This window comes from Podarcis vaucheri (assembly GCF_965113315.1).
Source record: "Podarcis vaucheri genome assembly, chromosome: 13".
In the NCBI taxonomy this organism is placed as follows: domain Eukaryota; kingdom Metazoa; phylum Chordata; class Lepidosauria; order Squamata; family Lacertidae; genus Podarcis; species Podarcis vaucheri.
This window is the reverse complement of record NC_138751.1, coordinates 43927205-43940639: the sequence shown is the minus strand read 5'-3', so window position 1 is coordinate 43940639 and position 13435 is coordinate 43927205. Positions and strand designations below refer to the sequence as shown.

The window sequence follows — 13435 nt, the reverse complement described above, 5'->3', positions numbered from 1 at the left end:
CAGGAAATTCATTTGCCCAGCATTTGAACATAGGAGTGGGGAACAAACTAGCTGGGGTTAGTATCCTGGGAACACTTAGTTGGGAATTTGACCTGTTGAACACAGTGGGGATTCCAAGTAAAGAGTCATGATACTGTGCTGCCAATTGGTACCTTGCTATAATATTTGTTCTAGGTGACCACTCCTTGTTGTGCTTATCTTGCAAAAATGTTTCATAGATGTTGATGAAAGGGAAGGAGAATTTCTACTGCCCCTTTTAAGAACTCTTCGAGGGGTTATGCCTTGGTCTTCTGCAGCAGCACACAAGCACTATATTAATTGTACAGTCGTATCTTGGAAGTCAAATAGAATCCGTTCCGGAAGTCCGTTCGACTTCCAGAATGTTCGAAAACCAAAGTACGGCTTCTGATAGGCTGCAGGAAACAGGCATGTATGGATTTGCAACATTCGGGAGCCAAAACGTTCAGGAACCAAGCTGTTCAACTTCCAAGGTACCACTGTACTCTTGTACTATTCCAGAGCAACGGAGCAACTATCTTCAGAAGTACTTTCAACATTTGTGCTAGGGGAGCATGTTGTTAGGATATAGTTCTGTTCCACCTTAAAAGGGAACAGGCATGACTGTTACGTGTCACATGCCTGTTTACTTCTAGCAAGTCTGCTGGGAACTTCCGTTTGTATATTGCTTTTGCTTTTAGCTGTTTTGCTGGAGACGAAGGGAGGCAGACATGTTTTCCTTTGTTCCTGAACTATGCTGAATAAATGCCTGTAATTAATGCTTACATCTGCCTCTGTCCGCCACTTCTGCTGTGAGAAGATTTATTCACTCTGCTGATAGAGCTTACAGAAGTCTCTAAACGTATCTGAGGCTTGTGTTGCTGATTGATGCTGTTCCAAGGGAGACCGGTGATCGTCTGGCTGCTGGCTAGTGGCTGGAGCCAGCTGGGGGCCAGCCTGCTGCCCCCGTTTCCCCGGCAGTATCCCAACACATGTAATGCGCCCCAGTTCAGGTTTATGGGATGGGATCTGGTCAGACATGTGCTGGTATAGGTGCCATAACTTCTGCAGCACGTTAAGATTTCTGGCTGGCACATACCTACCAATGTGACTCTGCAGAGACACAAGGGGGAAAGACCTTTACTTGGTACAGATGTAAATGGATCTGGTTGCTATATACGATTAAGCCAATGTCTTCTGAAAAGCTGGGGGCTATGTCTGCACAAACACTGCCAACTTCTCTAAGTTGCTGGGCAGAGTGAAAATGCAAGTCCTAACAAGAGTGTCACAGCACACATCAAGAGGAATCACCCGCTTGTCTTCCATTGGATTCGATTGGCAGGATTACAAATCAGGGAGAAGCTGAACTTTTATCTATTGGTTACATCAGCTCTAGAGAGTATTGCTGTGGTGCTTCCTGACAGTAAGAGCTGTTCGACAGTGGAATTTGCTGCCAAGGAGTGTGGTGGAGTCTCCTTCTTTGGAGGTCTTTAAGCAGAGGCTTGACAACCATATGTCAGGAGTGCTCTGATTGTATTTCCTGCTTGGCAGGGGGTTGGACTCGATGGCCCTTGTGGTCTCTTACAACTCTATGATTCTAAACATTGTCTGAGAAAATATGCCAAGAAAGAGGGTGAACAGGCATGATGCAATGGTAATTGGGTAGTGATAAATGCAAGGTTATGGAAGGCTTTGACAAACTGCTATCTAGCAAAAGGCACAGTAATAATAATAATAATAATAATAATAATAATAATAATAATAATAATAATAATATTTTATTTATACCCCGCCCATCTGGCTGGGCTTCCCCAGCCACTCTGAGCGGCTTCCCCCAAAAATATAAAAATACTCTAATACATCAAACATTAAAAACTTACCTAAACAGGGCTACCTTCAGATGTCTTCTAAAAGTCTGGTAGTTGTTGTTCTCTTTGACATCTGATGGGAGGGCATTCCACAGGGAGGGCGCCACTACCGAGAAGACCCTCTGCCTGGTTCCCTGTAACTTGGCTTCTCGCAGTGAGGGACCCGCCAAAAGGCCCTTGGTTCTGGACCTCAGTAATGAAAACCACATTAAAAGCTGGAGTTGCTATGTGGTTTCACACCGATCCAATTTAGTCCAGGGTTCTGTTCTCTTATGGTGGCCTGTGACTATTGTTCCTTTATGAGCTGGCACCAATACTAACATAATTGGGTCACAAGTACTACAGTGACAATGTCAGCATTAAAAATGCAGCTCTGATTGCACCAGCTCTCTCTTTGATCTAGAAGAGATCTCCATCAACAGAATGGAGGGGAGGGCTCTTTTTGCAACCTTGAACATTGCCAAATGCACCAGCTACTGCCATGAGTGGCTGTTCCGTTCTTTGGATGATTCCTCAAGTGTCACAAGGTGTGATACAAGATGACACTGATTTGTGGCATGTGTTATTAGGATAAAAGCTAAACGTGTTATTAGGATAAAAGCTAGCATGTCAAACCACTAAGTGATAGAGCCTAATTACCATATGCAGACCACACTTCCTCCTTGGAAGCCTGCACATGCCCAGGTCATAGAACTCGTTTGCTACCAGCTTTGGGTCGAGTTATAGCAAAAGAACAGTGACTGTCCACTACACAAAATTATATGAATTAAGAGGATCCAGTACCATCCTGAAAGAGGTTGACATGAGTTTTTGCCATCTTGGGAAGGGGAGATCTGAAGGACTGCTTGTGAAGAGGCAGACGTAATAATTCCATTTTTTAAAAAAGGTTTAATATTAGAGAACAGTTTTCACTTGTGCTCCATAAAGCATGGAGACGGTGAGTTAGTGTATATATAAAACCAAATTACCTCTTAATGCTGAAGGATTTGAAGACTCGTTTTGTCAGAAGTCTTTTTCATTTAAGTGTTTAATTAAGTATTAATTAGGAAGATTTTTTTAATGTAGTAAATTTGCTTTTTCTTCTTTCTGTATTTTCTTCTTTTCTTCTTTCTTAATTGTTTTTTCTTTAATTTTCTTTTTGTAGTATGAGATTGTAAATTCTTTGTAAATTCTTTGTATAAGTGTGTAACTTAAATCAATAAATATTATTTTAATAAAAGAAAAGAAAGACAGCTTCTCTGCATCTGCTTCTAGGGAGAACCTCCCAAGTCGTTTCAAATTCAAGGAGTACTGCCCACTGGTGTTCCGAAATCTCCGCGAAAGGTTTGCGATTGACGATCAAGATTATCAGGTACGGAGCATTCAAGCAAGCGGATGAGTCGAAACAAAAGGTTGCAATATGTTGGGAGTGGTTTCTGCAGAAGGTTTTGTTCAGGGGATTGGGGTTTGTTTGCAGGGTGAGGCCAGGGGGGAAGTCCTTGCAGGAGGAAGCTTGCTTCACTGGAAGCAAGACAGATCCAGCGCGAAGGATGCAGGATGAGCCAAGATACTAGTCCTTGGGGCCAAGGTGGGAAGTAGCAGGGTTACTTGCCATGGGAATGAGATCGGGAAGTAGGGAGGTTCAATATGGAGGAGGAGGAGGAAGATAGCAGTAGCTGACCATGCAAGCAATGGAAAGGAAAGCCTGCAGCGCAAATTCAGAAGTGCAGAGCCCCTTTATGATAACCACAGCAACGCCTCTTCTGAGATTATACAACTTTCTAATATTGTACAATAATTGTAAATTGTAATTAGGTCCAGTCGTGACCGACTCTGGAGTTGCAGCGCTCATCTCACTTTGTTGGCCGAGGGAGCCGGCATACAGCTTCCGGGTCATGTGGCCAGCATGACTAAGCCGCTTCTGGTGAACCAGAGCAGCGCACGGAAACGCCGTTTACCTTCCCGCCGGAGCGGTACCTATTTATCTACTTGCACTTTGATGTGCGTTCGAACTGCTAGGTTGGCAGGAGCAGGGACCGAGCAACGGGAGCTCACCCCATCACGGGGATTCGAACCGCCGACCTTCTGATCGACAAGTCCTAGGCTCTATGGTTTAGACCACAGCGCCACCTGCGTCCCTTCACAATAATCTTACAATTATACAATAATAGTAATTAAGGACGTTGTGCAATGATTGGTGCAGTTCTCCATGTGTTGCCTTTCAGCTAAATCTACTGTATTCTGTGCACGTACATGGGCAATTGATTTAGAGTACTTATTTCAGAGTGACTCTGTTGTCTGCAACAGAGCTCATACACCGCTCTCTTGAAATGGAAGCACCTTGTGTTTTCGGTGCCCCTAAATGCTTGGGCTATGCTTGGGCTTGGGGCATACAGGGGCTATAAATCTCCCCTTTTTTGCTGTTCGGGTGGCTCTAAGACATTAGAGACAGGGGCCCTGCTGCAGAAATGCTAACAGGTCTTTGACCCCGGCCCCGTGACCCTGGACCACTACACCACTAGACACAGTGAAGATCTGTGCTGGATGTGCGGCACAGTCCAGAGTGCCAGCCTCTTCCCGGACAGGCTTGTGTTTGAGTGTGTTTTCAGGGGCAAAGGTCTGGTCTAGAAATCGATCGCTGCTCTGGAATGCAATCCTGGTATATAAGCTGTTATGGCAGCTTTTATGGGAAAACAGAAGAGGTTTCTACACCTGCAGCTGTTTAAAGCAGCTTTGGAAATATACTGAATACCCAGAAGGGGTGTGTGTGTGTTCATGCATGGTGAGTGAGCTTTCAGTGAAGAAAGGGACATGACGTTTGCAGTCTTTGTGCTTCCCTCTGTTCCCCTTTGCACACTCCTCACCTTAGCTCTGTCAGTCATCAGGGAATGGCTTCAAACTTGGAAAGAAAATAGGACTGCTAAAACTTGTTTAGTTGTGTCTGACTCTTCGTGACCCCCTGGACCAGAGCACGCCAGGCACTCCTGTCTTCCGCTGCCTCCCGCAGTTTGGTCAAACTCATGCTGGTAGCTTCGAGAACACTATCCAACCATCTCGTCCTCTGCCGTCCCCTTCTCCTTGTGCCCTCCATCTTTCCCAACATCAGGGTCTTTTCCAGGGAGTCTTCTCTTCTCATGAGGTGGCCAAAGTATTGGAGCCTCAGCTTCAGGATCTGTCCTTCCAGTGAGCACTCAGGGCTGATTTCCTTAAGAATGGATAGGTTTGATCTTCTTGCAGTCCATGGGACTCTCAAGAGTCTCCTCCAACACCATAATTCAAAAGCATCATTCTTCGGCGATCAGCCTTCTTTATGGTCCAGCTTTCACTTCCATACATCACTACTGGGAAAACCATAGCTTTTACTATATGGACCTTTGTTGGCAAGGTGGTGTCTCTAACTCTGCTAAAACTAGATCGAGGTAAAATTAGAGAACTGATTCCAAAGAGTTAGTTAGCTACTTCACTATTTTATTGCTAACCTTTCCCCTTGGCTAAGCAGTTAGCCGTTAGAATATTCATAAACGTTCCAGCCAGTGGTTAGTGGGGTTTCCTAAGGGGCAGCCATTTTTGCTGGTTCAAAATGCATTCCTCTGATTGGTTACCTTTTAAAGTCAGCAGCAACAAACAGACAGCAACTCTTGGTTTCAATTGCAAAAAAACCCAAGTTTAAAAATGGGGCGATTGCAATGCCAAGGATCTGAAATACGAGGGACGTAGTGTTTTGCTTTGTTCACAGTTCTCTATATTAAGGGGAGTGGGTGGCGCTGAAGGTCAGCGGTTTGAATCCCCACCACGAGGTGAGCGCCCGTTGCTCTGTCCCAGCTCCTGCCAACCTAGCAGTTTGAAAGCATGCCAGTGCAAGTAGATAAATAGGTACCGCTGCGGCAAGAAGGTAAACGGCGTTTCCGTGCGCTCTGGCTTCCGTCACAGTGTTCCGTTGCGCCAGAAGCGGTTTAGTCATGCTGGCCACATGACCTAGAAAGCTGTCTGTGGACAAACGCCGGCTCCCTCGGCCTGAAAGCAAGATGAGCGCCACAACCCCATCAGCGCCTTTGACTGGACTTAACCATCCAGGGGTCCTTTGCCTTTACCTTTTACCTATATTAAAGCGCAGGCATGCCAACATAATGGAGTTCTGTTGTGCGCAAGGCCTGGCACCCTACTGGCATGGCACGATGTGCTTCCGATGCAGCGTTCAATGTCCTCCTTACTCGTGCATCAAGTGAAGTTGCTCCAACTTTCACAGGGCTGGTCTGAAGAGGCGGCCGGTGCATCTCCTCCTTGTTCTTCTGTTTTCCTCTTTGTAGAATTCCGTGACGCGGAGCGCCCCGGTGTACAGTGACAGCCATGGCCGTTGCGGGGTCCGTTTCCTCACCACCTACGACCGGCGGTTTGTCATCAAGGCGGTGTCGAGTGAAGACGTCGCAGAGATGCACAACATCCTGAAGAAGTATCACCAGGTAAGGGAGGTGGAGAGAAAAAGGGTGTCTTAAGCACTAAGCTAGCATGACTGGGAAGCGCTATTTCTGGTAATGCCTGGATTCTGGGTCATTTCTCTACGGGAGCTTCCTGCCCTCCCAGCACTGGACAAGAAAGCAGTTCTGATTATCTGCTTTGCTAGGTTCCCACAGTAGAGCCAGGTTGTCCTCAGTCCCACTGCAGTCTAAATTGACATTTCTGGTACTGAATTGAGCTAGTTCCTACTCTGGTTTACCATGTGCAGGGTATGCAAGGCTTTCACCATGGAGCCCGATAAGGTTATCAGATTTTTTTCAAAGAATCCAGGGACACTATTATTATTATAGTACGTTTCCGAGCACAATTCAAAGTGTTGGTGCTGACCTTTAAAGCCCTAAACGGCCTCGGTCCAGTATACCTGAAGGAGCGTCTCCACCCCCATCACTCAGCCTGGACACTGAGGTCCAGCGCCGAGGGCCTTCTGGCGGTTCCCTCACAGCGAGAAGCCAAGTTACAGGGAACCAGGCAGAGGGCCTTCTCGGTGGTGGCGCCCTCCCTGTGGAACGCCCTCCCACCAGATGTCAAAGAGAACAACAGCTACCAGACTTTTAGAAGACATCTGAAGGCAGCCCTGTTTAGGGAAGCTTTCAATGTTTAATGTATCACAGTATTTTAATATTCTTTTGGAAGCTGCCCAGAGTGTCTGGGGAAACCCAGCCAGATGGGCGGGGTATAAATAAATAATAATAATAATAATAATAATAATAATAATAATAATAATAATAATAATAATTAGCGTTTATATACTGCCCTATACTTGAAGGTCTCAGGACAGTTCACAGAAAAAATTCAAGATAAAAGACCACAAAATACAGTGGTACCTCGGGTTACATACGCTTCAGGTTACAGACTCCACTAACCCAGAAATAGTACCTTGGATTAAGAACTTTGCTTCAGGGTGAGAACAGAAATCGTGCTCCGATGGCGCAGCAGCAGCAGGAGGCCCCATTAGCTAAAGTGGTGCTTCAGGTTAATAATGATAATAATAATAATAATAATAATAATAATAATAATAATAATAATAGTAATAATTTATTATTTATATCCCGCCCATCTGGCTGGGTTTCCCCAACCACTCTGGGCAGCTTCCAACAAAACACTAAAATACAATAACCTATTAAACATTAAAAGCTTCCCTAAACAGGGCTGCCTTTAGAACAGTTTCAGGTTAAGAACAGACCTCCGGAACGAATTAAGTATGTAACCAGAGGTACCACTGTACATAATAAAAATAAAAACAACAGCCCAATAGCCCCCCCCCCCAAAAAAGAGCCACATTTTAAAAGGGTGTAGATCAGGTCAACCAAAGGAAAGGCCTGGTTAAAAGGAACGTTTTTGCCTGGTGCCTACAGGTGTATAATGAAGGTGCCAGGCGACCTTCCCTGGGCATTCCACATTCAGCAGCAACTGGAGGGCCAAAGTCTAGCCATCTCTGCCACTGGAAATCACAGCCAATAAAATGCTGCCGGTCTCACTCTCCCATAACTCCTTGCAAGCCTTTGCTCACTGCTCTCTAAACATATATTGGGAGCAGCCGCCACAGAAACCCAAATCTGTACTGGAGGATGTATACCTGAGTGTACGACAGTTCCAGGAAGAGAAATCATTAATAGTAATAATCACTTATCTATCACAACAACAACTCCTCTGGGCAACTCCCAACAGAATATTAAAAACATAATAAAACATCAAACATTAAAAACTTCCCTAAACAGGGCTGCCTTCAGATGTCTTCTAAAAGTCAGATAGTTGTTTATTTCCTTGACATCTGATGGGAGGGCGTTCCACAGGGCGAGTGCCACCACCAAGAAGGCCCTCTGCCTTGTTCCCTGCAACCTCACTTCTCGCAGCGAGGGAACCACCAGAAGGCCCTCGGATCTGGACCTCAGTGTCTGGGCAGAACAATGGGGGTGGAGACGCTCCTTCAGGTATACTGGGCCGAGGCCATTTAGGGCTTCAAAGGTCAGCACCAACAGTTTGAATTGTGCTCGGAAACGTACTGGGAGCCAATGTAGGTCTTTCAGGACCGGTGTTATACGGTCTCGGCGGCCACTCCCAGTCTAGCTGCTGCATTCTGGATTAATTGCAGTTTTCGGGTCACCTCCAAAGGTTTCTTTTATCTAAAAAGAAATAATCCCTTGGGTTTCCAAACTCTTGTTGTGAAATGTTTACCTTTTTTTTGTATGTTTCTCAAATATACTTGCAAGATTTGAAGCCGTCCTGTCCCTTTTGATCAAGCTGTGCTGAAATTCTGTGGCCTGATTCTGACGGACTTCTTGTTCTTGTTTTCTCCTCGCCTCCTCTCCTCTTTAGTTCATTGTGGAATGTCATGGGAATACACTTCTCCCCCAGTTCCTTGGTATGTACAGGCTCACTGTAGACGGCGTGGAAACATACATGGTGGTCACCAGGAACGTGTTCAGCCACCGGCTGACAGTGCATCGGAAATACGATCTCAAGGTGAGGGACGTTATAACATTCTTGCGTGGAGCCACATTCTGCGCATCTGACTGGCCATCGTGAAAACAGGATGATTGGCCAAATGAGCCGCTGGCCTGATCCAGTGTGCTGTTATTACATTTTATTACATTCCAACTTCTTTCCTGTAGTGGACAGTCTGACAGTTTTCTTCCTGAGGAGATGGACATTGGAGGTGTTTTAATTCTTTTACTGCATACCACGTGAGAGAGAGCATAGTTAGAAATGCTCAGATAAACAAACTGGATGGGGAAGAGGGGGAAAGATGCTTTCAGATATTTCACAGGTTAGCCGCTTGCATGTGGATCCCGTCTCTCGTCATGGGAGTGTGGTATCCTGAGAATCTCAGCTTTCGAGGGTTTGCCTGTAGGGTAAAGGTAAAGGGAGCCCTGACCATTAGGTCCAGTCGTGGCCGACTCTGGGATTGCAGTGCTCATTTCGCTTTACTGGCCGAGGGAGCCGGCATACAGCTTCCGGGTCATGTGGCCAGCAGGACTAAGCCGCTTCTGGCGAACCAGAGCAGCGCACAGAAACGCCGTTTACCTTCCCACCGGAGTGGTACCTATTTATCTACTTGCACTTTGACGTGCTTTCGAACTGGTAGATTGGCAGGAGCAGGGACCGAGCAACGGGAGCTCACCCCGTCGTGGGGATTCGAACCACCGACCTTCTGATCGGCAAGTCCTAGACTCTGTGGTTTAACCCACAGCGCCACCCGCCTCCCTTACCTGGAAAGTTAGCTATAGACAAACGCCGGCTCCTTTGGTCTGAAAGCAAGATGAGTGCTGAAACCCTATCATCGCCTTTGACTGGACTTAACCCACAGCGCCACCTGCGTCCCTTTTAGCTGTAGGGTGGTTTTGTACAATTGCATCTAGTGTGCCAGAAGTCCTTTTCAGACGCCGCATGGTAGAGTTTAGGCTTGTGAGAGGTTATTGGAGACCGCTAGAGGGAACCGAATATTAACACTGCGGTGTTATTGTGCTCTGGCTTTCTTAGGGATTTCTACATTAGCCTTCTGGGGCCCCTCTGGGCCATGTGAGAGAGTCTCCTGACCGATGCATAGAATATCTGCCTGCATAGAATTGCTACATGCATTATGCACGTGATAGCCAGAAGTTAAATATTTGTGTACTAAGTTCCTGCACCGTATTTCACATAGCCCGCCCAACTTTTAAGCAATTTTAACACCCAAATTTTCATCCCACTGGTTGCATAAAATGGGTTTGCTTTTTTGTTGTTAATACAGTGGTGCCTCGCAAGACGAAAAGAATCCATTCTGTGATTCTCTTCGTCTAGCGGTTTTTTCGTCTTGCGAAGCAAGCCCATTGACGGATTAGCGGATTAGCGCTATTAGCACTTTTAGCGGCTTATCTGCTGATCGGATCAGCTGATAAGCGGCTTAGCAGCTTAGAAAAAGGGGGGAAAGGAAAAAAAAACCAGCAGGAACTCGCAAGACATTGTCGTCTTGCAAAGCAAGCCCATAGGAAATTCGTTTTGCGAAGCACCTCCAAAACGGAAAACTCTTTCGTCTAGCGAGTTTTCCGTCTTACGATGCATTCGTCTTGCGGGGCACCACTGTACTGTGAATTTGATTTTAAGTCTCTCCGTCTCTCACTGCTGTAAATCTTCAGAAAGGCTCTCGGTTATCTAAGGTTCAACACTGGGGGCTATATTTTCTTGAAATACTAAGTGGCTCTAAAATAGGTCTCCACCCCTTTTCTCTCCAGGGTTCAACGGTAGCAAGGGAAGCCAGCGACAAGGAAAAGGTAAGAGCAGCGGTCGGGGAAGGCATTCTGAATAAATCTACAAATGTTGCTGCTGTGGCTATAATTCTGGTAGGCTTAGAGGAAAGGGGGTGCAGTTCCCCCCTAGCTTCAGATGTGTGTGCTGGGTGTTGGAGAGGTGGTTGAATAGATGTATAGCTGCATCTCCCCATTTAACTCATAACTTTTGATTGCCAATGTTAGAGAGAGCAGGGAGCAACAGCCTCTCTTGAAGTTTCATTCCGTTGATTTTTAAAAAAAGAGTGAATCAGAGGGAGAGACAGAAATGGGTATAGCAGAGAGAGAAAGAAGGAGAAAAGGGGAAAGGGGTATAGCAGAGAGAAATGGATGAGAGGGAGATACGGAATGCTCCCATCTTTGGCTGTGGTCCCAGTGTGGTGTAGTGGTTAAGAGTGGTGGACTCGTAATCTGGGGAACCGGGTTCGCTTCCCCGCTCCTCCACATGCAGCTGCTGGGTGACCTTGGGCCAGTCACACTTCTCTGAAGTCTCTCAGCCCCACTCACCTCACAGAGTGTTTGTTGTGGGGAAGGAAGGGAAAGGAGAATGTTAGCCGCTTTGAGACTTCTTCGGGTAGTGATAAAGCGGGACATCAAATCCAAACTCCTCCCACCCGCTGTTAGCATATGGTCCCTACTGGATTGCTCCCAAGGGTATGCAGCCCTCGACGGGGGGGGGGGGGAGGTTGCTTACCCTTGCATTAATCACCAGACTAGCCAACTAATATTTCAGCTCGTTTAATCAATGAGGACCCCTTTTGATAGGTGACAGAGAAAAGGGCACCCTAGTTTGGTTATCAAGGCTGTTTCCTGGTAATTGTGGTTGCTGGATATATGTGGACTGTGCAGCTGGTATGCTTCTAGAAAGTTGCTCCTCCCCAAACCAGAGGATCTGATCCAGTTTGGCTGGACTTGAGAGACTTGTTTGAGCCATAAGATTGGGCAGGCAGTGGGGGGGAGTAAGTGAGTAAGTAAGGTCAGGTGGAGATCTCCAATGACTGGATAGTCCAAAGGGCAGTTGGTTGCCTACCTCGCCCGTCCAGGCCTTTCAAACTGTGTGTGTGTGTGTGTGTGTCTCATCCAGGATTATTCTTCTTTGTAATTATAAGCAAACATAATTCCTATGGCTTCCCTTCCACCTCCCAAATTATGCTACATATATGTTTGCCTCCAGTTAGCGGGTGTGTATGTGTCTTAAACGGCTTCCTTCATGTTAGAAACGAGAATCTTATCAAATGCCTGAAATGATTCCTTTTTTTAATGCAATGTTTTATTTTTCCATTTGGTTATTTAAGAAGTATTTTAATTCTCCTCCCTCATTCTGTCCTGTTTTTCGTACTAATCCGGAAAAGCCAGATGGCTTTTCTCCTATTTTAGGGATTGCCAGTTGATTAGATATTCAGATTACCGAATATTTTTAACCAGACGGGAGTATAAACCTTTCAGACTGTGCATCAGAGCCCTAAACAGTCGTACCAAAAATGTCTTTTGGGACCGGCCTTTTCTGCTGTAGGGGGATGCTCACACCCATCGTATTGGTGGTACGTCCAAAAGAATGCTTAAGAATCAACAAGTGTTTTTGGGGATTTCGATTCTCAGTTGATTTTTGAAAATCAAACTTTTGTGATTGCAGGTTATTGAAAATGGCATTTAACCCTGCCAAATAAGCAGTTGCCCCAGAAGATCATGAGCAGTGCAGTGGGGAGAAGTCTTTTCACTCACACCTAAGGAAGTTGCAGAAGAAATAAAATTGCCCATTTGGCTATAGTTGTTAGTGTACCTGCTGACTTTTGAAAAAATGCAGAAGAAGAAGATCTAGGCTCCTGCCCATGATCTTGAGGCCCTCATCAGCGCTAGGACTTGAGCCCACGGTAGATACAATATTCATGTTTGATGAATATTGGTGATGAAGATTCAGATGAAGAGATATATGTGAGTAAGAGAGTCAAATGGGTCATATTCCTAAATCTATTCCAAGAGCAGTTAAAGGTAAAGGTAAAGGGACTCCTGACAGTTAAGTCAAGTTGTGGCCGACTCTGGGGTTGCGGCGCTCATCTTGTTTTATTGGCCAAGGGAGCCGGCGTACGGCTTCCGGGTCATGTGGCCAGCATGACTAAGCCGCTTCTGGCGAACTAGAGCAGCGCACGGAAACGCCGTTTACCTTCCCACCAGAGTGGTACCTATTTATCTACTTGCACTTTGACGTGCTTTCAAACTGCTAGGTTGGCAGGAGCAGGGACCGAGCAATGGGAGCTCACCCCGTCATGGGGATTCGAACTGCCGACCTTCTGATCGGCAAGTCCTAGGTTCTGCGCCACCCGCATTAAGAGCAGTTAAGATGCTTTATACTGTTTTATTGTTGTTAGCCGCCCTGAGCCCGGCTTCGGCTGGGAAGGGTGGGATATAAATAAAATTTATTATTATTATTATAACATATAAGGCCGTAGGATTTTGGTATTCTTCTTTGTGCAGATTTTGACCTAAGAATTCTGAACACCGGAACCCTTTTAGGTGTTCCTAATATCTGATTGCCAGGCGCCTAGACAGATTACTCTGGGAAACTCCCAACCAGAACATCTTCCCTTTTTCCTTGTCTCCAGAATCGCTTGATCCAAGAACTTGATCCCTAAACAGGAAAGTTCTAATTCTGGCTAGCATTGTTGACAGCCAACAATGAGAGTTTTGTAGACAGGCCGCAAGGCTACACTGTCATTCTTGAGATGGGGAAGAGAGAACTTGCACCCAGGACTCGTGTACTAAGTGTGGCAGCACTGTGGCTTTTTATAGTCCCAACAAACCAGAGGAAACCAA

At 46.0% G+C, this 13435-nt stretch overlaps 1 protein-coding gene across 2 annotated transcripts in view; it reads left to right on the top strand.

The window, feature by feature from the left end:
• Positions 1 to 13435, top strand: part of PIP4K2B (phosphatidylinositol-5-phosphate 4-kinase type 2 beta) — a 37187-nt gene that overhangs the window by 12310 nt on the left and 11442 nt on the right. For both annotated transcript variants that reach the window (XM_082195019.1, XM_082195020.1), the window contains exons 3-6: positions 3120 to 3216; positions 6152 to 6304; positions 8676 to 8822; positions 10571 to 10609. In XM_082195019.1, coding sequence (XP_082051145.1) covers positions 3120 to 3216; positions 6152 to 6304; positions 8676 to 8822; positions 10571 to 10609 — 436 coding nt within the window. The remainder of the gene's footprint in view (positions 1 to 3119; positions 3217 to 6151; positions 6305 to 8675; positions 8823 to 10570; positions 10610 to 13435) is intronic.